The 24,311-nt window shown below is 37.5% G+C and overlaps 7 protein-coding genes across 19 annotated transcripts in view; 4 read left to right on the top strand and 3 right to left on the bottom strand.

Moving 5' to 3' along the window:
* LOC118739585 (2-(3-amino-3-carboxypropyl)histidine synthase subunit 1-like) overlaps positions 1–24,311 on the bottom strand; it is a 180,935-nt gene that overhangs the window by 80,556 nt on the left and 76,068 nt on the right. The gene's annotated exons all lie outside the window — the stretch shown is intronic.
* Positions 1–24,311, bottom strand: part of LOC118739589 (F-box only protein 32-like) — a 159,046-nt gene that overhangs the window by 47,971 nt on the left and 86,764 nt on the right. The window lies entirely within an intron of this gene.
* On the top strand, positions 4,564–7,641 carry LOC118739595 (dynein intermediate chain 3, ciliary-like). The gene is made up of 2 exons (XM_036471024.1): positions 4,564–6,162; positions 7,035–7,641. The coding sequence occupies exons 1-2, from the start codon at positions 4,564–4,566 to the stop codon at positions 7,581–7,583; spliced, it is 2,148 nt and encodes a 715-aa protein (XP_036326917.1). The 3' UTR covers positions 7,584–7,641.
* On the bottom strand, positions 7,662–8,964 carry LOC118739588 (protein hold'em). Its single transcript, XM_036471005.1, is given in 5 exon segments — positions 7,662–7,970; positions 7,973–8,040; positions 8,098–8,239; positions 8,242–8,553; positions 8,556–8,964. Coding segments are annotated over 5 exon segments (1,224 nt in total). The 3' UTR covers positions 7,662–7,677.
* Positions 9,245–11,529, top strand: LOC118739582 (dynein intermediate chain 3, ciliary-like). 2 transcript variants are annotated; one of them, XM_036470994.1, is made up of 5 exons: positions 9,245–10,315; positions 10,371–10,549; positions 10,622–10,859; positions 11,075–11,298; positions 11,369–11,529. In XM_036470994.1, the coding sequence occupies exons 1-5, from the start codon at positions 9,245–9,247 to the stop codon at positions 11,385–11,387; spliced, it is 1,731 nt and encodes a 576-aa protein (XP_036326887.1). In that variant the 3' UTR covers positions 11,388–11,529. The 2 variants fall into 2 exon arrangements, with proteins under 2 accessions (XP_036326887.1, XP_036326885.1); XM_036470992.1 differs by having other exon boundaries at positions 11,075–11,294.
* Positions 15,533–21,848, top strand: LOC118739584 (2-(3-amino-3-carboxypropyl)histidine synthase subunit 1). The gene is made up of 2 exons (XM_036470997.1): positions 15,533–16,400; positions 20,322–21,848. The coding sequence occupies exon 2, from the start codon at positions 20,326–20,328 to the stop codon at positions 21,718–21,720; it is 1,395 nt and encodes a 464-aa protein (XP_036326890.1). The 5' UTR covers positions 15,533–16,400; positions 20,322–20,325; the 3' UTR covers positions 21,721–21,848.
* The window catches only part of LOC118739593 (biogenesis of lysosome-related organelles complex 1 subunit 6-like), a 1,988-nt gene continuing 878 nt past the window's right edge, over positions 23,202–24,311 (top strand). Inside the window, exons 1-3 of the mRNA XM_036471022.1 lie at positions 23,202–23,374; positions 23,622–23,936; positions 24,010–24,094. Of these exons, the coding sequence (XP_036326915.1) occupies positions 23,349–23,374; positions 23,622–23,936; positions 24,010–24,094 (426 nt within the window). The 5' untranslated portion in view covers positions 23,202–23,348. The remainder of the gene's footprint in view (positions 23,375–23,621; positions 23,937–24,009; positions 24,095–24,311) is intronic.

Consider the following 24,311-nt stretch of genomic DNA (forward strand, 5'->3'; position numbering starts at 1 on the left):
AAAGCTCATTGCCGCTCTTAGTTTTCCTTCTCCAATATGTTTTATAAAAATTAAATGAAATAAAAAATATATATGTATGTACATATGTATGTATTTTTCTTTCTAAGCAATAAAAAATTATAACTAAAAACATGTTTAAAAAAAGAATAAAATATAATAAAAAATAAAACACAAATGATATAAATTTTAAGAATTAAATGACATTAAACAGAAAAGTTTTTCTTTTTAAAACAATTAAATGTGAAATTTTAAAGAAACTTTAATTAAAAAAAAGTAAGTTAAAAGAATTTTTTGTATTTAAAAAATTTTTTCTTTGTAAAAAAGACAAACATTAAAAGTTAAAAGAAAGTTAAATTTAAAAAAAAAAATTAAATTAAAAAAGATACTAAGTTTCTAAGAATCAAATTAAATAAAAAATCCTTTTTAAAACAACAATCTAAAAATAAAAATAAATTTTATTAGAAAAATATCGACTATAGAAAAAGCAATGTTCCCAAAAATTTTCTGAAATTAAAAAAAAATAATATATTTTTTTAAACAACAAAAGCTAAAAGTTTAAAGAAAATTACATTTAAAAAAATAAAATTAGTAAAATTTAAAAAAGAAAAATAATTAAATAAGTTTCTAAAAATTAATGAAATTAAAAAACTCATTTTTAAAATAATAAGATCTAAAAATTAAAATAAAATTAAAAAAGAATAAAATTAAAAAAAGACTAATAGGAGATGGAGGGTATTTGTGGGTGCAGAAGTCCACGCATGTGTGAAAAGTTTCTGATAGCCATTCAGCAGGAAGTGGCCAAAAACGATTCTTTTGCATCCGCTTTAAGCAGCTCACGACTTCCGGTGCTTACTCCAAATATCCTTTGGGTAACAACCTAACTCCTGTTCGGAAGTGGGCTAATTGTGAGAAGGCGAATCAATCTTATGTTGGAAACCGCAACACTGTCTGACTATCTGAGCTGCCGCGGCATCATCTACATTAGACAGCATACCCTACTTAGATAACATATGTACATAATTATGCCGATTCCCCCTAATTATGAAAGTATATGTAAGTTTGTGTCAACGCCAGAACCGTAAACTTCGCTTTCTTTAGCTATGAGCAGGACGCAGAAGAAATTGGTCAAGCGGTAAACCTGAAGAACGTATAATATGTAAATCTGGGACACTCATTAAGAGTTCTTATGCCTTGGAACCACACGTAGCGACGCGTCTCTGGTTGCAGTGATAACTTCAAAGTTGAATAGGACTGCACTTTAGATTCCCTTAAAAAATCTCTCTTTAAACTCATCGCCCTTCTTCTCCGTCGGATCTCCCAAATTAAGCTAATGTTGTTCAAAATAGCATTACATAGATGTGCTTTTTTTATTACTCTTCTGTTTGCTATATCTGCTTGGAGTGAAGTTTCCCGTTCTAAATGTTGTATGTAAAACTTGATTGTGTCACCCTTATATTTACAGCAGACATCCAGCAGTAGGATCGGTGACCTATTTAAGTCCTATATACATTGTCCAGTATACATTGTCAATATTTTGTAGTTCGGCGTTATGGAACCTTATACTTTGTACGTATGCAAAGCATTTGACGTTTTGGAAGTCAGCCATACTTACTATATAGTGAGCCACTTACTCTTGACTACACACAAAGAGGCTTCGCGTATTGAGGTACAAATTACTTTAAGAAATTATAACTTTTATGAAGGACTTTGTAAACCTAGCCTAGAGATCGCGTAAAGAATAAATCTAGCAAACAGATAATACTTTGGGTTCGCTGGGTAACTGAAAAGCAAAGTCCTTCTCAACGAAGAAACGCAGAACCTTTCCGTGTAAGGTCATGGGCTGTGTTCGCCTGATCGTCTGAAAAGGTCGGACACGCAAGTACAGACAACGAAAACACCAAGAAAAGGTATAGCTCAAAATGACCTGTCTACAATTGTTTTAATCAAGAATCCGAATAGGTACAAAGTAGTTTTGTAATACATAAGTAGTATACTATTCACACCTCTGGGGCAGACGTGTGACCTTTGGGCTGTCCACTGGTCACGCTGATATTTTCGAGCAGCAGAGTCATCTAAGGATGGTTTCCCCTTCACAGCCGTTCTGCGTGTACCGATAAATTAGTTAGGGACTCTGCGCACCCAAAACCATCGTGAACCGCTTTGAATACGGTGGATTTATTATTCCCGCCGCGTCTAACTGCATGGTTACGTCTTTATGGTGTTACACAAGCAGATTTTCGTAAACTCCGAATGACAAATGGTTTTAATCAGAAACTTTTTCAGGTCAGAAATAGGTTTGCCATTTCTTGCCGAGGAGCTACCGTTATTAGAGAAAAATCTTTTGAATGTTGCTCTACCGCTCTATCAGGAATGGAGCCTGGGCCCTACCGCACATTGCCCAAATCAAATTTATACAAAGTTTTATTGCCGTAGGATAAGTTGAAGTTTTGCTTAAGGACACAAAATTACCACAAAGTACGACATTAATTCAGCACTATTCTGACGAATCGCATGACTGCGTGAAATGAGGGCCTGCTACAAGACTTGGGGAGCTTCGAGCAGGCGTTATATCCTTACTGAAACTCTTCCACTCAAAGGTGAAGATAAATTCAGAGTAGATACTAATTTCCAAATGGTAATATCTGTTAAGTTAATGCCTTGCAATGCGACGTAAGATGGAATCACTTCTTCGTTGACTTGGTCAAAATATCGGGATGATTGAGGTTTACGTTTTTAGATAAATCTTCTTCTTTGAGCCTGTGAAATCACCGAGTGAACTCTTTACAAGAGCAGTCCGCCTAACCTCTAGTTGCATCAGAAGCACTGCGACTGGATGGGAGTACGCACCTCTAAGCACTCGGGTATGATGGCCGTCTTAAGAAGTCTGCCGATATTTCTGGTTTTTGATGATAACTCATCTGTTATCTAGTATTCTGCCTTATCCTGAGTTTCGCCTAAAAAATTCCCCGAGAATTCGTCATCCGCCCATAGTAAATACATGCTGCCTTATCCTGAGTTTGGCCCGAAAAAATTTCACCCGAAAATTTGTATTCCGCCCATAATAAATACATGGAAACCAAACGTGAAAGGTGAACCGGTTCAGGGAAAATGAAACTCATGATAAGGCCTATGGAAACCAGAAGTGAAAAGTGAACCGGTTCGGGGAAAATGAAACTCATGATAAGGCTGACTCTATTTTTATGATGATGATTGCTCATGACGCAATCCGCCATGATGATTGCTCTATACAATTCAAGGCATATCAAGCATTAGAGCAAAAACAACATTTTCGTGTATTTTTTTGTTGGTTCTGGGATCGAAAGTTTCAAAAACTCCTCTGATTTTTTTCTTATAAATCAAAGCGTGCCATGTGAAATACAAAAAATAGAAAAATAAAATTGGCAAAAAAATTAAAATTGTTGCAACTTTCTTTCTTAGTAAATTTGTTCGCTTCTCGAAGCATTGATCCATCCTTTGCAAGGCCCAGTAATCGGCGGTTGTGCTGCTGAGTAAGGGTGGGTAACTCAGCAAATTTATAGGAGTTGATTCAATGACTCCAACTCACTTTAAGGAGTCAGCTCATTCAACTAACTCATTTGACTCTTTGTATGTTACACTCATTCGTATCGCAGACTCGTTTTGAGGCATAGATGCGGTATAGCGGCCGTTGAGATAAAACAAAACTTTAAAGTGGGCGTGGTCAGCTCCTTTCTACTGATTTGAAAGGTGTAATTTTTTTTGTGTGCAAATTAATAGGGCGGTGCTAGGGGGAGGGTAAAGGTGGAATTTTCAATATTTTCAAAAGCTTATATTTCGAAACCTATTGTACCGAATTTCAAAATGTGGATATCGTTGGAAAGGCAATTGATTTGATATGCACATCTTTATATATCTTACATACATACATATTTCGAGAAAAACTAAAAAAAAACGAAATTATAAGAATTTGTGAGATTTGACATAACACCCGCAATACAAAATACATGTGGTTGTTGTTGTTGTATTCTTGCCACCACCTTGTATAAATTCGCCTCGTGCAAAAACAAAATGCAAGACTTTGCCATGCTAAACACTGTGGCGAAGCGAGAGAGTTATATGGACAAATATGAGCCACTATGATTCAATTGATTCATGTGAGCCCTACGGCATCAACTGAGTTACTGAGTTACATTTTTTTTGGACAGGGAGTCTGAGTTACCGATTCACTTATAGGAATCAACTCAATAACTCAACTCTGAGTTGAGTTACCCACCTCTACTGCTGAGTTGGCGAACGTTCCAAAAGCTGCTATTTAATCGCTTGTTTTGTATGGAAAGAGGTTTCTCGTGCTAATAGATTTTAACAATTTAGAATTTTGTGAACATAAATTGAAAATATTTGACATTTTCGAGACCAAATAATTAAAAAAAAAAAAATCAAATCAGCTGCTCTGATGATACTACCTGTTCAATGTGCCTTGATACAATTTTTAGTTCTTTCATCTGCCAATTGTCGAATATATTTTCCTTAATTTTTTTTTATAAAACATTTGTTCAACTTTTTCGCTGGCTTAGAGTTGCACCAATGTATCAAACTCAATATATTTATTCGCGTGAGCGTCGTCGCTTTGGCCGTCAGCCCTTACTGAGCGATCGCACGCAGCTTATGCTCAGCATACAGCCTAGTCACCGAATTCGCTCAACGTACATCCTACGCAATCCGATGGATCGCACCACGCAGCTGAGCGAACAAATGGCCTTTAGCTGGGTAGAGACCGAGAATGTCACTTACGGAGAGCATGGCATGTATCACTATGAAGGTGGCTGGCCGCGCGAAGTCAACATAAACGATGAAGAGTCGGCGATGCGTTACCGTAAGAAGATTGAACGCGACGACAACTGGGGTATGCAAGTTACCAATCTAATACACACATCAATGGATGTGACTGCCCAAAATAGTGCTGTAAATATCTATCAGGAGTTCTTCATCGATCTGCCGCCTGAATTGGGCAAAGATATACGCACGCCGTTCGAGGCACGCCAGTGTAATATATTTCATGATCCACAGAAACCTGTACGACCCATTACCGTAATAGACTGGATGCCGAACGAGAAAAAAAGGTTTCTTTCGCAACCCACTAACTTTAACTTTACTCCACCGGTACCTCCGCCGCCATTAGGCGTGAAGACCGAAGAAGATGACCTACACTCATCGCCATCTGTTCCATCCGGCATACTACAAGTTACCGAACCATCTGTCTTGATAAATCCGAACTTTTTCTATGTTTGGAATATGGCTAATGCTTTGAAGCCTGAGATAGTGCTCGATTCCACAGAACCAGTGCATCGTGCTCATTTCTGTCCGCGTGATGAAAATTTCATTGCTGCCGGTCTGCATTCGGGCATGGTGGGTCTTTGGGATGCTTGGAATGGCGGTAAAGCTATAAAAATATCTCCTTTAGAAGCAGCACATCGCGAGGAAGCAGCAGCGCTGTGTTGGGTGCACTCCAAATCGAATTCAGAATTTTACAGCGGCTCCTATGATGGTTCGGTAAAATACTGGGATGGGCGCGATCTCAACACGCCATTACAAGAAATCTGGATCGATCCGGAGCTAACCGATGAGCAGAAGCGCGAGCGTGCACATGGTGTAACGGTTTTAGAATTCGAATATACTATTCCTGTGCGCTACATCATTGCCAGCGATCAGGGTTACGTGTTTATTGGAAATCGCAAAGGTATGGTGCCAACTGAGGTTCTAATCGCCAACTATCGACTCTTCTCGGGGCCGGTGCGCACTATTGAGCGCAATCCATTCTTCGTAAAAAATTTTCTTATTGCCGCCGATTGGTGTGTAAAAATCTGGGCGGAGGAATGTAAAGGTGCACCAACAACGCTGCTAATGAAAAAGAAGAACGAAATGTTGTGTGGAACTTGGAGTCCATCGCGCTGCTCGCTCTTTGTCACGGGAGACGCTAAAGGGGAAGTTGACTTTTGGGACTTATTATTGCATCAACGAAAACCGATATTCACGCTGAAGTTAAAGCGGCCCGTAAAGTACGTGAAATTTCGACCAGATGGGAAATATTTGGCGGTGGGCTTGGAAAATGGCGATGTACAACTATTCGAAATGGATCCTGCTTTGAGACAGAGTGCGGCCAAGGATAAAGCTCTTTTGATGGCGGTAAGTCGTAAAATGAACTGCAAAACTAGGTTAGAAAACATTGTAAGGGGTGAGTTGGAACTCCGAACAGCAAAATTTAAAATCCAGCCAACTGTTGTATGAAATAGCTTTTAAACTCTCGAAGAGCTATTACGTGTTCTAGCTACGAAGGCGAAACGCGCATAGCAGCTCTGAGGGGTCATCTAGCGAGTTATAATAATTAAGAGGTGTACGGGAGTCCAAAAGTTTTACGGTCGCCTTACGACCATATTGACTTTGTTCTAAACATCAAATAGCTTAGCTAATCTTTAATGTAATGGAAGTGTATACATAGAATTCTATCGTAAATAGAACTGAGCAATTCCTAGACCAGCGATGGGCAGAGATAATTTTACTCTTCCTGCGTCTGCATGAAATGTATAGAAAGCTTAAAAGAGATTTGCCCGCAGGCAAGGCGGTTCCCATCTCCGTCGTAGACCAATGACGATCAGAGAGAGCTTTTACGAGTACTTTCTGCGCCTTCAATAAAATGTATATAAAGCTTAAACAATTTGATGCTTTGGTCGTGACTGTACTAGACAACAGCGCCCGCGGGAAATGCTTTATACACATTTTGTATGGATGTTCTCTCTGATCTGACTTTATATATGTACGTAACGGGCACCATTACCTTTTCCGCGTGCAGGTTTTTAAGCTTTCAGTAAATTCTTTACTGCAGTGAGCAGATAAAAGGTCTCTCTGCTCATTGAGGTTTGATAAGAACGCCCAAAGAGGTTTAAGAAGTCATATCAACTAGAATAGAAAACTTAAAAAGCTCTGCAACATTTTTCTCTTCGCTGGTACCAATCATACCGATTTATTCAAAGCTCGACTAAATGATATTCCATTTTTAGCTTTTCGAGCGCGAGCTACAACATTGCAAGCTGCTGGACGGTCGCGTTGAGGAAATTAAGCTTAAACATAAAACAGAGCTATATGAAACTGAACAAGCCAAACTGCGCGAAAATGAATTGGACTCGATAGTGCAATTCGATCCTGATGATCCGGATCAGTTTTTACAGATAATAGAAAATGATACCGAGTTTAAGGACATGTTGAAAATTTTCAAAGACAGCACATTTAATATTGATAAGAAGCGGCAGGAGCGTCAATTCATAATGGAACGCACTGATTTTGAAAAGGATGATATGTTGACGAAAGAAGATTTAGAGGGACTAAATGCAGGAGAAATAGCCGCACTTAAAGCTGAGGGAGTTGTCAATAGCTCCGCTGCAGGTGCAGCTGGTGCGGCCGATGGCGCTGCTGGTATAGCAGGTGCTGGTGATAAGGCTGGTGCTGGAGCACCCGGAGGAGCAGGTGCTGCCGGTGCAGACAACAAAGAAGCAGCTGTTGGTGATAAACGCATAAAAGTCTTGAGACGTATGGCAGATGCAGATAACTAAGATATCTGGTTTTATTTTCAACTCCTTAAAAATACTGGTCTTGTATGTTTATACAAAAAGGGCTCAGGCGCGTAAATACATTTGTTAATTTCATTTAAAATACGCACATCTTTGCTGCTAATTCTGGTATTTCTACAACTCTCATATCCACCACGAGCACACTCATTTGTCGTCGCACAGCGCTCGCTTTACGCACAGCCAACTTCACCTCAAAGTGATTCATCAGGTAATTCCATTTATATTCTTCCTTCTGCTGTTCACTTAAAGCTTGATACTGCGATGGCGTTAGAGCGAGCACACGTTCAGCTACGGCGCCAGACAGGCGTGATTCCAACAAAGTGCCAGTATGATCGCTAAATTGGACGTTAATGGTGAAAAAATGTTCGAAAAAACCAATTGGCATTGCTCCATATCGCATATGATTTGATTACGCCTAAGTAGGGCATTACAGGATTTGCTGTGTGAAAGATAAGCGTTGAAGGTCAATTTGAGCTTATTTTCGTATTATGCTTACCATTTGCGGCTTAGCACTTGACCAGAGCCATCAAAATCGAAATGAGTTAGCATTGCATAAAGAACTGCGGTGAATTGTTCTGAATCATCTTTGAGATGACCCTCGGCGCGGGCGTACAGCTGATTTACGGTCATTTGAGTTGCGTGCTTCCGGTAAAAGATAATGTGATACTTTTGTAAAATTCTGGATATCCCAACTTGACCTCGATTAAATGTACGACTGTGCGCATCGCTTCCAAATAATGTTGCGCCTGTTGTATCCAATCAGGCTGCCAAATGGTCATCACAACAGCATCAGCATTGCTGCTATCGATAACAATTAGCTCAAGACAGTTTAGAATTTCACCGTTGCGTTTACTTCGCACTTCTTTGACCGGACGCTGAGCAGCCACTAAAACCAACAAGTCAATAAATTGCTCTTTTGCATTATTTTCCTTTATGCTGCAGCGGACATCTGCAAATTGAGAGCACTGCAGAGTGGCTTATGTGGCATGCATCGGAAATTATGCAACTCGCAAAAGGCATCCACATCGCGATAGTTGTGTTTGTCCAAGCGTCCTTGTCCATCATTGACCTGCAGTGAAATGAGAGTGGGCACAATCCTTGGTGCGATGACATCGACTATGTCGTAAATCTTCAGTTGGCGATTATAGTCTGCCACTTGCTCTTTGGTGCCCCAAACTTTGCAATTGATTATACTATGTCGCTTCGAGTCGCGCAATGTAAAGGAAATAACACTGCGATATTCGTTTGAATCGCGCGCAACGAAAGTGTTGGGCGTTGTCTTCGTGAGCACAATAGCAGTAATTAATGCATTTTTAATAACAGTGTTGAGTTCACAAATTTTTTTCGCTAAAACGACTGCCATTTTAATATTAATTTGCATTAACAAAATACTTGTTGGTTAATCGCGAAAAATTGCGGACACGGAAGAATCGCTTTTGACAATTAGCCGTTAGCGCAGTGCTGCCATTTAATTTAGTGAAATATGGTTGACAACGCGGTTGTGTGTGCCACGTTGCCATGCAGATATAGTTGACACTTTAGTATCGATTTAACAGTTGAATTCCTACAGTGGTTGCCAGCAGTCGTTAAATTTTATTTTGTTTTTAATTTTTTACTGTTGCGAAACTACACAAATTGCCAAAATGGAGTTTACTTTTAAGAAAGAACGCCGCACGTTTGGAGCTCATGCACAATTTAGCGACAACGATGTAGTTATCTTCTCGGAGAACTCTTCACAGGAGCTTGCCAAGAACTATATACTTAAGAATCCAGTGGATCGCTATACACAATTCACCCGACAAATGGCGCTGAGTGAGGCCAACACCGAGCGTGCTACATACAAACATGTAGGCATCACGCACAATGAAGGTGGTTGGCCCAAGGATATTACTCTGTCCGATCCAGAGCAAACGGTCCGTTATAAACGTAAAATTGAAAAGGATGAAAATTATATAACACAAGTAATGAATCTCACCAAACCAATGGAACATTATATACACCAAAATAATGCGGTGAATATTTACGAAAATTATTTCGAGGATTTAGATCCTGCACCTCTACCGGAACCATGCCGCTCACGTACTGTCAATGTTTATCGTGATCCCAATCCTCTTAAGGTGCCTGTCACACACCTTTCATGGTCGCCGGATGGTGGCATCAAAATGGCTGTTAGTCATTGCGATATGAAATTTCAAGGTGATAAAACAGGTCAGCGTTGTAACTCATATATTTGGGAAATCGAAAATCCCAATGAGCCTTTTCTCACGCTGGAACCAAAAGTACCGTGTGTATGCCTTGAATATAATCAAAAAGATCCTACAAGTTTGGTTAGTGGTATGTACAATGGTCAGGTAGCTGCTTGGGATACAAGACACGGAAAATATCCGGTAATGATAAGTGAACGTGAAATATGTCATCGTGACCCCGTTAACTCGGTGCTATGGAACAACTCGAAAAGTGGCACAGAATTCTTCTCTGGCGGTTCGGATGGGCAAGTTTTATGGTGGGATACACGAAAATTAAGTGAACCGCTAGATAAGCTGTTAATGGATCCAGTGCGTACGGACGAACAAGATTTGGGACGTTCATTTGGGGTTTCTGTGTTGGAGTATGAAACAACGATACCAACGCGTTTTATGGCTGGCACCGAAATGGGTATGCTGTTCTCGTGCAATCGCAAAGGCAAAACGCCAATGGAGAAGATACAGATAAGGGTATGACATGGATGTGTAAGATGAATACATTTCGCTTGAATTACGCTCTTTTCAGATGATGTGTCACCTGGGTCCAGTGTATGCTATAACACGCAATCCTGCCTTTGTAAAGAATTTCCTAACCGTAGGTGATTGGTGTGCGCGCATTTGGTCTGAGGACTGCCGCGAAAGCTCCATAATTTGGACTAAAAATAGTGATGCTATGCTGACGGATGGCGCTTGGAGTTATACGAAGTATACATAGAACGAAATGGAATTGTAATGATAATCGATAATAATCTACATACGTATATATGATTTTGTTAGGGTATCCCAGTTTTTTATAACACGCATGGATGGCGTGCTGGATACGTGGGATCTTTTGCAGCAACAAAATCAACCAGTGCTAACGGTTAAAGTATGCGATGAGCCACTCCATTGTGTGCGTACAAATGAAAATGGAAAATTCGTCAGTTGCGGCAGTAAGTTGGGTGCCACTTTTCTCATAGAGGTATCGGATAATATGGTAATGTCGGCAAAGAATGATAAGCCATTGTTGACGGCGGTAAGTGGAGTGAAGGAATAGAGGCTTTTAAATTTGAGAAAGGGAGAAATTAATGAAATCAAGAGCAACTGAAATTATTTGTTTTTAAACTTTCACAAATTTCCATAAGTTTTAGAATCTATTGATAAATCTTTACACGATTATTATTTATCGATAAATTTCCATTGATTTTAGATTTTGAGCTAATGGTTTTGAACTAGTTTTATCTTCTATAGATGTTCGAGCGTGAAAATCGCCGAGAAAAAATTTTAGAAGCCAAATCGCGTGAGATTAAATTGAAAGTTAAGACTAATCAAGGCCAAGATCAAGGTGATCTCACAATGCTCAATGGTCGCGTAAATGTTGCACCATTTAAGGATGCTTGTGAACAAGCGGTGTCCGAATATTTTGCAGCCGTGGAACAAGAACGTTTGAGTCGCATTCCGGGTAACAAGCGTAGGTGATCATTCAAGGGCTTTTTTTTTTAAATTATTGGCATGATTGTGTAACAATGTTTTTATCAATTGCAGAGGATGCGGAGGAAGCTGAGGCATCTGAAATAGACAGTGCACGGACTTGAAAAATTGTTGCGTTTATGGACTTAAAGAAATGCGTACCGTTAGCAAAATTATCGATAAATTTAGTAAGAATAGTTGATGAGTTAAAACAAATGTACGTTAAAAGTGAAAATAAAGTTGGTTAACTTTGATGATATTAAAAAAATGTTTTATGTTTAATATTGATAAATTTTAATTTCTTAAATCCATCAGCAGACGTAAGGAAGTCATCAAAAGGCTCGTTAGGGATCGTGTTTTAGAGATTGAAAATTCAGGAAAATAATCGCGTTGATTTAATATATTACCTTAACCCTTAGCCCTTAAAATGACTTTAAAAAAAGTTTGAGTTTTCTCCTTTTTTAACTTCAAAGCAGTAGGTAACTTATATTTGTGCTGTGCTTCCATCATTGAGTCGATACACATAGTCACGAGCAAGGCGAATTTATATAAGGTGGTGTTGTTTCATCAGCTGTGAGTAGCGTTTGATTGTCAAAATTTTGTATTTCGCTAGTGAGTGAGTGAAAACGTGAGAGTGTTTGTATTTTCTGTCGCCCTTTTTCCTTCGGGGAAGAATAGCTGAAATTTGACAATGGCCCGCTAGAAGCAAAAACAAAATACAAGCAATTGTTGTATTTGTTGAATCGATACCACCTTATGTATATATATTCGCCTTGGTCACGAGTCTCGAAAAATATATTTTAGCCAAGGTACATTGAACAGGTAGTATCAGTAGAGCAGCTGATTTGATTTATTTTCAAATTATTTGGTCTCGAAAATGTCAAATATTTTTAATTTTTTCTCACAAAAATTCTGAATTGTTAAAATCCATTTGCATGTGAAACCTTTTTCCATACAAAACAAGCGATTGAATAGCAGCTTTTGGAACGTTCGCCCAACTCAGCAGCACGACTGCTGATTACTGAGCCTTGCAAAGGATGGATCAACGCTTCGAGAAGCAAACAAATTTACTAGGAAAGAAAGTTGCATCAATTTTTATTTTTTCCAATTTCAATTTTTTATTTTTTATAATTTTTTGTATTTCACATGGCACGCTTTGATTTAGAAGAAAAAATTCAGAACAGTTTTTGACACTTTCGATACCAGAAGCAACAACAAAATACACGCAAATGTTGTTTTTGCTCTACTGATACTACCTGTTTAATGCAGTGTACGAAAATAAACTATATTGTACGTTACTATTTCGTTTCGTTTATTACTTCAACAGTTCGGTACAATACGAAAACAAAACGGCTGAGTTCACTTTTGCGATAGTACACTACAGTAGTTTAGTAGTTACAGACGAAACAACAAACGAAATGAATCGTGCAGAGAAAAATATATGCATGTGTGTACATATATGCAATGACTAAATACAAAACGAATGGCTGCAATGAATAAAAAAATCAAAATGTTTTTTAATTGAATTGGATATGAAAATTTACAGAAAAAAATATTTTTCACGTAACTGAAACGTTTGCATATATATAAAACGTACAATATGGTACAATTGTCACAAACGAAAAGCAAACGTTTCTCGTTGGGGAAAATGACAGTGTATCTTACAATTTGTTTCTGACTATGTACAAAACTGTACAAAACCACAAATGATATGATGATCGATGAGCAAATGGGAATTGTTTTGTACAGTTTATTTTCGTACCCTGGTTTAATGTGCCTTGATTTTAGCTTTTTAAGTTCATTGCCAGCTGTTTTTAAGTACAAAAAATTCAAAATCTTACTTTTTAAGTCAGTTCTATGGTAAGGTAATTTTTCATTCCGACCTTTAAAAGGCCTTCAAATGTAAAATTTTTGATTTTGTCTTACAACAAAAAAAAATAATAATCAGTGTTATCAAGAGTTTCGTTTTCCCCGAACCGGTTCAGTTTCAACTTTTGGTTTCCATGTATTTACAATGGGTGGAACAAAAATTTTCGGGTGAATTTTTTTCGAGCGAAACTCAGGATTAGAGGTTCACGCCGCCGTCGCCGCAGTTTTTGGTCATTCCTCACGCGCCGCCACCGAGTTAAGGAAACACAAAGGCGACATTCGGGGCCTAAGGAATTTTGTACAAAATTTGAATGATGTATGCACATTGAAACACATCCTGCCTTATTCTGAGTTTCGCCCAAAAAAAAATTCACCCGAAAATTTGTATTCCACCCATAGTAAATACATGGAAACCAAAAGTGAAAAGTGAACCGCTTCGGTAAGGGAAACCTACATACCAAATTTCGTTGAGATATCTCAATTTTTGCTCGAGTTATCGTGTACACGGACGGACGGACGGACGGACAGACGGACGGACGGACGGACAGACAGACATGGCTTAATCGATTTCTTTTTTCATCCTGATCATTTATGTATACATTTGTCTATATCTATCTCGATTCGTTTTGGCTGTTACAAACAACCGTTATGTGAACAAAATTAATATACCCTTGTGCACAAGTGCGCTCGGGTATAAAAACAGGGATCTGTAGAGAGCAAAGAAATCCTGTATGTATGTACCTCAGACCTTTTTCTGTTTGCCCATCCATCAGACACTCAACATTTTAATTCAAGTAGGAAGTAACAATATTTAAATTCAAAACTACTTCAAGAACGAACTAAATATAATTATATTCTTAATTGGCATGACATTTGCCTAACGCTGCCGAGATGACATGGCTCTGTGGAATCTGTCTTATGTTCAGTTGCGCCAGGGTTTCCAGTCGCGGCGGCGTCGCCGTTTCTTTTTAAAGTTGAGAACGCCGCCGCCACAAAGCCTGTCGACGTAAACCTCTACTCAGGATAAGGCATAATGTATTTTTCGGTTCTCTTCTTGGACCAATGGAATTAATTTCCTCCACCAATAGCAAAATTATATGCATGTATTTTTGAACCTTTTTAATCAGGAAAAGCAGGAATATAATTAAAAATCCTCTATTTTTTGAAGAATTTAAAAGTCAAGGCATTTTCCCGACTATTTTTCGTGCATTTTCCAATCTACATAACCTAAATACCGTTTCATTTATTTCGCGTTTCCCCAGATAAGATTTTGTCATAAAAAAGTTAATTTTACGCACCGTGCGAGCATTGCCAGCCTTAGTCCCCTTTCAGACACGTCAAATCTTGCTTTCAAATCTGCTCGTTCGTAGGCGAAGGAGGTGAGAAGAGAGGGGAAGAGTACAGATACCTCCGTACCGTCAATTCTACATCAAATATAAAATATTTTGTAAAAACGCAATGCATGTACATACTACATTAACCAATTAACGATCATTTAACGACAAACTAGAGCTGTCGAGCTATGGACAATACTATCGTTCACTTGAACTAACTATCGATAGTTTTAGTACTATCGCCACTATCGTTTCATTGATAGCGTATTCTCTTTCCTAGCGCTTTTGATATTTGCACGTATTGGTTCAAAGAGAACAAAAATTGGCAGCATTATTTCATGAAAGAACGAATAAAGATCACACAGGACGGTGTGCGAGAAAAAAGTTTTTTTTTGCAGTGACGTCATTTTTCCCCCGCCATGTGAATGAAACGGAATGAAACCATGTGTGTGAATGAAACAACCGATTAAAAAATGACGTTATCAATTATTATTTGAGAAATTGCAGAAAGCAGTTGCATGAGCATTGGCACCTTGCATGTAAAGTGTCGTTCGAAAGAATTTTTTTTCCGAAGGCGAATTGCAGGGAAAATTTCTGAAATCGCTTTTTGACTGTTTACACGGCGATTGAATTTCTAGCAATATTTCTCGATACTAAAATGCAACCGTGATCCGCTAAATTAAACAAATTTATAAAAGCAAGATAACGAAAAATAAATGGATTCAGAAAAACATTTGAAATGGGACGAAGGACGGAGAAAGGGGAAGAATGAAATCTCTTGGTGCGAAAATGGTACTAGAAAAGTACGCAGAGTAGTGGAATTCCTTTTGTAAATTCTAATGTACGAACCCGCTTTCGCAAACTTTTTTCTCAAAACCAGTTACAAATACAACGTCGCGTTCTTGCGTGATCTTGTATTTTTGGTTCATGTAAACACGCTGAGCGGGACATTTTTCTCAAATCATCCCTGCGATATATGTACCAAGTCTGCATTTGATTAATTTCGTTATCCAACACCGCTCGTTATCAGAGACAGCAAAGTGACAGCTTTGACTCATGTTTTAACATTTGTCCGCGTGCATTGTGTTCATTTTGGCAATATTTCGCGAATTATTTATAGAAATCGCAGCATTAATTTTTAATTTATCTAATGAAAACTGCAAGCAAATAAAAAATAAAGGAATATTCATGCAGTGTCGTGTCATTGCGTTAAAAATTTCATTTTAATTACTAAATACAAACAGCTGATTCCACAAGTTGCTTCGTTTTCAGGTGCCTACGTGACTCATGAACATGTGCCAATGGTGGCAAAACCATTGTCGACAGCAATAAAAAAAACAACAAATGGAAAGGCAGTGGGGGTAGACAAAAAGTGCACCACCAAAGCCAACCATAGAAAATTAACGGCAGGCATACAGGCAAGTCAATCGTCAATCGTGTAGCAAGCAGGGCGAAGCGAAGCGTATTTCTTGCAAAATTTAAATAAAAGTTTGTTGGTAAAGTGCATTTACAAAAGCTGAACAAATTTAGAAATGTTATAAAATATTCCTCCACCAAAGTGTTAATTAATAAAGTAGCTGGACAAGAGTAATACGTACTTCTAAACACTGTCATAAGGTTGGTTCAGTTGTGAGAAGCAGCAATCAACAGCAGCAAAAATTATTTTGAAAATTTAGACAAAAAGTGCAAAGATTCATTAAATAAAGCGTGAAGCACCAAATAAAAAAAAAACGGAGCTGAGCCAACGGTTAATGCAACAAAGGTCGCTGAATTTTACTAGAAATTACATCAGGCGACGTAGATATATGTAAATAGATTAATAATTAAAAAACGAGCATCGCGTGAACTGCCGCAAGCCAAAGCCACAAAAAATAATAAAGCAGCAAAGAAACTTGAACACCAAGGTAAGTTTAAATATCACTAAAAAGGCGTTTTTTTGTTTTATAAACATGCATACATAGATACATAAAGATATTTCTGTAGGTTGCAGGTTTATGAGGTTATTGTTTGCATAATAGACAATGTACATGTGTACATGCATACATATGTTTATTTAGCCAGAAGATAATTTAGGTAGGTAGGCCTTATTAAGTAAAGCCATTCTAAGAGGCCTACCCAAGAAGGGCTGAAAAAACTGCTTCCTTGCATGCCTTCTAGAAGGGCTTATCCATTTACATTTTACGCGAATGCATAAATTTATATTATTTAGCATTACAAATGAATTTCAATAAACATTTTAAGCTGCAATAACGCATGTTTGATATAAACCGCAAGCAAAAATACTTCAGAGATGTATGATTTTTATAAATTAAAGAATCAACTTTAAAAGAACTCCCCCAAAAGCCCTTCTGAAGTACATAGGTATGTCCTATAAAAGCCCTTCTGTAAGGTCTTTATGGGTAGCGAAAGAAGAAGCCCTTCAATTTGTGTCACTCCATACAAAACAGAAAGGAGAAGGGAATGTAGAGTGGAAGGCCTGTTGACTCAGGAAGCCTTTCGGAAGGGCTTTTAACTCCTGAAATTGTCTACTGGGTATTTATATGGTTTGAAATGCATATCTAGCACCTAACAAAGAAGCCATTTGCTTTCGATCTTTCAGTTAATTTTTTGTATGTACTATGTGCATATCTACATACATACATACCTATTTAAAACCCCAAAAAAAGTGCATTTGACAAGCCCTCCAAAATCGTTGCAGAGTAATTTGCCTACATTCACTTCCAACCTTTCTGTACACACATAGGTATATACAAACATCCATACACACATGTGTACCAAAAATACTGTGTGTATACATATCTTGTCTGCAATTCTACCTTTTATTTCGGCTTGTATAGGAAGCAGCTTGTGTTTGGTGAATAATTCTCACGTAGGCCAATGAAGTTCAATGGACATATGGACATGTACATATGTATGTACATATATATCGATAGCGCAGGTGGGTTAGCTGAAAGATTATTGTTTATCAAGCCATCTAATTCAAGTTATTGATGATACATTCGCACAATAAGATATAAGGACCTCTTAAAGTACAACAAAGATGTAGACAAAAGCATACAAATGATTACATAAAAGTAAATTAAGTAACGGATTTGGTACTGTAAACCTAGATGCTTACATTATATAAATACATATGTATGTAAAAAGGGTATTTGAACCCGCTGAATCTAAACCTTAGGTCCGTTTGATTTGTATACCCTCAAAATGTCGAGTAATTTGCGAAAACCCGAAGAATTGCAAATAGACGAAATTTTCGCAATTTACTCGAAATTTTGAGGCTATACGAGTCAAACGAACCTCAGATTCGGAATTAGTGGGTCAAAATATGTGTATTTGGGAGAGTTAAAACCGCACACCACTTTTTTTGCATGCCGGTGTAATTAACAATCGTAGTAAATTAAATATAGTAATTAGCAATAGTAAGATTAATATTAAAAATTATAAAAATGTAGATTAAAAACTAACATTCACTTAAATGAATATAGATATGTAGATCGCTTGAAGTTATGTAGTTGTTTTTGTTCCTTAAAAGTGTGTCAGACGTGCCAATGCAATATATTTCGAAAAGGCTATCAAATTGAGAAATTTCAGAAAGCGGTTACATGAACAGTCACACTTTGCATGTAGGTAAGTGTCTTTCGAAAGAGGTTTTTATTTCCGAAAGGCGAATTGCAGGTTGCTAGTGCAGCACGAGCATATTGAAATAAATTTCCGAAATCGATGTGCGCTCTCTCAATTGCAGTCACATCTTGCAACTATTATTTCTGAAACTGATTTTAGAAATGTGAAAGGTCTTTCTGGCTTTTCTCACATCGAAATAAAATATCTCTTTCTCAATTTGACAGCGAAATGCGTGGAAAGCTGGAAATATTGCCACGTCCGACACGCTATTTACATTAGCATTGCATAAACATATACATAACGTTGACGAAGAACAGTCGTTGATGATTTTAATGACTCAAGTATTTGGCTTAATTTCATTTTGCGCATTCATATTGGCGTTAATACCGCGTAATAAAATATACAGTATCAAATAAAAGTTCTTGACCTTGAGATTAGAAAGGCGGATGGATAATGGCTTTGTTTTTCCGTATTTTCGAACAGCGATCACTATTCTCTGTTAATTTCTTAGCTTAACTTTGAATATGCAATAGGTTTGGCAATAGGTAAAAAATGAATTATAGTAATGAGTTTCTATATCTACTCGGACAATTTTTTAGTATCTATACCCATGTACATACATATATTAGTTCTTGAATGTGTGTGCATTTGTAATAATAATAATTTTATAATTAAGCCTCCTTTGTTTGATTTTCACTTCCATGTACGATTATTTAGCGCAATGTTATTAAACTATGTATGTACATATGTAAATGTATTTATGACTCGAGAACTGCTTGCTTTTGGCAGTTTACACTTTTCTTTAATTTGCGAGTTGCATATCGCTTAGGAAAACCAGTTTCAATGTAGAATTGTACGCAACGCTTTCGGAAATGCGTCATGCGAATTGGTAAAAAATAAACAAATATGTATGGTGTGCTCAAAAAAGGGGCATTACTAAAAAAAAACTTTGCCTTTTTATGTATTTAAATGTTCACACTTTCCATATGTATGTATACTAAGTACATAACGTCTCCTGGGTAAAAGATTGTCGTATGTTAATTTCGGCAAGTTGTGGGAAATCGCGATTGATGTTTGGAATGCAATTTCTCAAAACCGCGAAGATAGATCTTCTCCAAAGTCTCTGAAAATGTTACTAGTTCACAAAATTCTTAAATTATTTAATTTTTAATGTTTATTGTTAATTAGTTTTAAGTTTATGAAGGATTTTCTTTAGTAAAATTTTGTCGTAAGCGTCATTTGTCCACAATTTGGCAGCCACTTTGTATGAAATACGACAAAATGTGATCAAAATTTCTACCAAATTAACCACACTTTTTACTCCATATCTCGTAAACTAAAGGAGATATCCAAAAATGGACAACGCCATTTTTAAGATATTGATTAGTTTAATATGGCTGCATCACTAATTAAATTTTTACTAAATTATCGAAAAAATTATAGTCAATATCTCGGAAACTATAGGAGATATCTAAAACCTGATAACACCAATCGAAAGACCTTATTTCAAAATATATAACTGCATCTAGAACTAAAAATCGTAAAAATGGCGCTTACGACAATCTTTTACCCAGGCGACGATAAGCACTTGCTATCGAATGTAATATCTTTATTTAAAAAGTAAACTTTTTTGTTAAAAAACGATTAGTTAAATATAGGCGTTTACAAAAACATATCATCTTATATGTATTTGTATGCATGTATTTTAATATATGCCTACATAAAGAATTCAGTATGGAAATTATGTAAATAAACCAAATTTTTAACGTTGATCAAAAATAGAGGTTTCCTAATTTGGCAACCAAAAATTTTGCAATTTTTGCAATCCAGAAAGTTCAACCAAGAAGTTTCACAACGTGGTTCCTCTTGCCACTACTGTTTTAATTTCTACACATCAAATCTTCTGAAACCCCCAGAGGCAATTTTTCCGATCTTATAAGGAAACAATTGCTCAGTATTGACCTCGAAAATAAATGGCTACTTCTGAGATATGACCAATTTTTTACGTGAAGAGCTTGACTTTCTTCCCTACGAAATTTACAACTTGGACAAAGGCAAGAATGATAAAGCTGCACTTATTATGCACATAGATAGATAGATAGTTAGGTATAGCACTGCGACCAGTAGGTCTATGTACATATACGCATATTTGAATTCTCACATTTTTGAAACTAAACTGATGTTTTTATTTTTTCAACTTTCAGCACCATGTTGGATGTAATGCAACCAGTCAACATGGATTTATCATCCAAAGCCGCCGTCACAAACCACCCCGCCAATAATGAAATCGTAGTGGTACGTGCCAAACCGAAGAAGGTGTTCAAGCCAAAAGCGCGCATCAATCGCATACCTCAATCTTTGCTTGATGATCCAGTGCTGCAGAAGGCCATCGATCGGCTGCCCTCCAACTACAACTTTGAGTTGCACAAAACCATCTGGCGCATACGTGAAATGAAAGCCAAACGAGTAGCGCTCCAGCTGCCTGAGGGTTTGCTCATGTATTCAATGATTATAAGCGATATAATTCAACGCTTTACTGATGCCGATACTGTCATCATGGGCGATGTTACTTATGGCGCCTGTTGCGTCGACGATTACACAGCTAAGGCTTTGGGCGCAGAATTATTGGTGCATTATGGTCACAGCTGTCTCATACCTGTCGATCAGACGAGCGATATTAAAGTGTTGTATGTTTTTGTCGATATCAAAATCGATCCATTACATTTTATCGATTCCGTCAAGTTGAATTTCAAACCATCTGATGGTCAGATAGCACTGGTGAGCACCATACAATTTGTGACTACATTACAAGCAGCATCGACTGAACTGAAGGCAGCTGGTTATGATGTTATTGTGCCGCAAGCGAAACCCTTAAGCCCTGGCGAAATATTGGGTTGCACCTCGCCCGACTTGCCGTCCACCACTAAGCAGCTAATTTATCTCGGTGACGGACGCTTCCATTTAGAGTCAGCCATGATTGCGAATCCCACTTTGAAGGCGTATAAATATGATCCCTATGAAAAGAAATTCACAATCGAAGAGTATGATCATCGTCAGATGCAATCGATACGTTACCGAGAAATCGAACGCGCTAGAGCAGCCAAGAAATTCGGTATAATAGTGGGGACTTTGGGGCGTCAAGGCAGTAGTCGTGTACATCGATTCCTCGAAAAGCGTTTGCACCTCAAAGGTTATGCAACGACAACAATTTTGCTCTCAGAGATCTTTCCACAAAAGTTAGCACTCTTCACCGACATTGACGCATTCGTGCAGATCGCTTGTCCACGTCTCTCGATCGATTGGGGCTCTGCATTCGCTAAACCACTCCTGAATCCATATGAATTGTCTGTTGTGCTTGGTGATGTGGAATTTACACCTCATAACACTGCACCAAAAACTAATGCATATCCCATGGATTTTTATGCAACCGGCAGTCTGGGTCCATGGACACCCAATTTCAAACCGCCAGCAGTGGGGGAATGCGATAATAAACCGTCCGAAGCGTGCTGCGGTCGCTGTGTGCGTGCCGAATTGGAAAAGGATGACAGCGATGCAGCGCGTGCGGCTACAATAGAAGACATTTTGGATTTCAAGAAGGGATAAGCGAACAAATATCGTAGACTACATTTTTAAATATACATAAACAAAAGCAAAGGGGTTAAAAATAAAGAAGCTTAGGTTTAGTTAGTTTAGCACATTATTGTGATGTTATTCTTTTAAATAGGGAAAGAGAGAAGAAACACAATGAGTTAACTGAATCCATAATAATTAGGCTTGCATAAGTGTTGGTAAACCTATAAAGCTACAAACTCCATTTGTAAATGTTTAATTTATCACTGCTGCTATGTTTTAACGAGTTTACTATTTAAATTTTGCTTAATATTTTTATGTTTATACATATTTAACATTTTAGTATGTATTCTTGTACCTTAAGTTACGAATATATTGTAGCATTTTGCTTTAGTTAGCTTCATTTATTTAATGCTTAGTAAGGGTTTTAAATAAAAAGTTTTGGCTTTATGTTTTTTTTTTTAAAATTACACTTAATTTAATAATGTGAATATGCAATAACTGCAATATTAAAAATGCGTGTGTAATTGCAGTGTAGTTCCGAATAAACAAATATGAAATTTATACGTGCATTATTATATTATTCACTTACTAAAATAAACTTGGGATTTGAATTTTAAGAGCCAACATGGCTTGCCAATACGCTAATTGGTTTCAATAAAAGCATCTGACTAATGTAAATGAGGCTATGAAAAACAGCATTTTCGCATGGCAGGAAGCTTCGTGTACATACGTATTTCAAGTGATGCCGGCAAATGGTGGGCTAATTATAACTGCGGCTTTGTTTATCGCTGCAATGTGTGCCAAAAACGAAATTTCGTGTGTGGAAGTTAGCACACTGATGGTCGTCAGTGGGGTTTCCACGAGTCAATTGGGATTGAACGTAAAACGTCACACATGCTGCTGTTTTGCGTCTGCGTTACTCCAACACTGTAAGAGGTCGGCGAAGTTTCCAAAGGCTCATCTGACGGTAGTTTTAGAACCATGTGAAAAGGTCTTTTATACTGCGAGTCCCTCTCCACATGTAAGACAAACATTTGATATACCGGTGCTGATTCTGGATGGAAAGGAGTTCAGTCTAATTCAATATCTATTCAGAAATAAATTTGTTACTCTGGTTTCCCTATCCCGAGGAGGCATGCCATAAGTTCGTAATTTATCGTTCTGGTAGGACTGTAGTCTTGACCTAGTAGTGGCTGGTGTCCATATTGGCGCAGCGTAATTTAAAAGCGATTGCCCTTTCGCCTTGTGTACTGACAGTAACGTGCACACACAAGACGAGGCTGTCAAACATGACGTCTAACATTTTTTGGTTGTTCACGGTGGGAATTGGAGTGAGATTAACTTGAAAAGTCTAGTGTCTATACCGTCTATACGTAATTTCCTAATTAAATCCTTTTCCTATCAGCTGCATTTCCGCTTCCGTTAAACGTTTGACATTTCCGCTATTCCCACGGCCACATTTTTACACACTCAAAATCAATTGGTGCGGTGTGGCAGCACTCCACACTGTTTTTGTCTATCTTTTCCCCCACATTTTTCGCCTTTTTTCTGGTCTTTTGTAATTTTTCGTATTTGTTATTAAATTTTCAGTGCTTAATTAAATCTTAAAACGTCTAGTGCATTAATTTTCATAGTAATATTAGTACCTTAATATAAAAATGCTGAAAAGTAGTAATATAGAGAGGTACATAAATGACTGAAAACAATATAATCAAGCGCAAGGCCTTTCTCAGCTCTTCGCAAAGGGTCGGAAAGCCACAAGTGCTACAATGATAACGAGCCAACGGACAGCAACAAAAAGAGCTGTACAAGTATCTGGGTCATAAACAAATTTATTGACACTGCGCCGTCTATTAACGCTAACATAACACGCAAGATACCTGCGTTCTAATCTTGTATTTTCAATGATAAAAATTGTATTTCAATTCCAGTATTATTAATGCTATAGAAGCGGGAGGTCAGCAACCGAGGCCACAACTGCCGTTAGCACTGAATAATACCAGCTCGAATGAAGCAGATGAAGTGTTCATACCACAAGGGAGCAATACCTACGCTGCATCACTCTCAAACACTTTTGGTAAAAACGATGACAGTGAGGATAGTAATGATAATAATGTGCCAACAACAAAGCAGGCAAGCAGTGAACAAACACCAGATTCTTTGGCCACCAAACAGTTGACCGCAGGTTTATTGCAAATATTCGAGCCACCACTAGCAAAAGCGCGCGGTCAGCTGAAAGAACTCATGTAAGTTGCATGAGATTTGAATCAGTAAAAAACTGTGTACATATGTACTTAGTTCTCTATTGTTTTCGTATAGTGGAAAGCAGAATAAAATCTACATTGATTTATCGGCTGAGAAATACAAATTAGATGATGCTGAAACGACGAGGTTACATGAAATGGTAAGTTTATACCTTGAAGAATAAATTCTATTGTTAAAAATTAAAGCAATTTCCATTGATTCATTTGAATTTCAATTGTTGATCTGATTTGAATATAAAGGATGTCAAGATTACATGTATTAGAATTTCATTAACTTCATTGTGCTACATTAGAATTAAACTTTCTGCTTGAACATTTTATATTTACTAAATTTTCGATGAAGTATCATTAACCACA

Source organism: Rhagoletis pomonella, unplaced genomic scaffold (genome assembly GCF_013731165.1).
Source record: "Rhagoletis pomonella isolate Grant_MI unplaced genomic scaffold, Rhpom_1.0 Rhpom_scaffold_00005, whole genome shotgun sequence".
NCBI classification, from domain to species: domain Eukaryota; kingdom Metazoa; phylum Arthropoda; class Insecta; order Diptera; family Tephritidae; genus Rhagoletis; species Rhagoletis pomonella.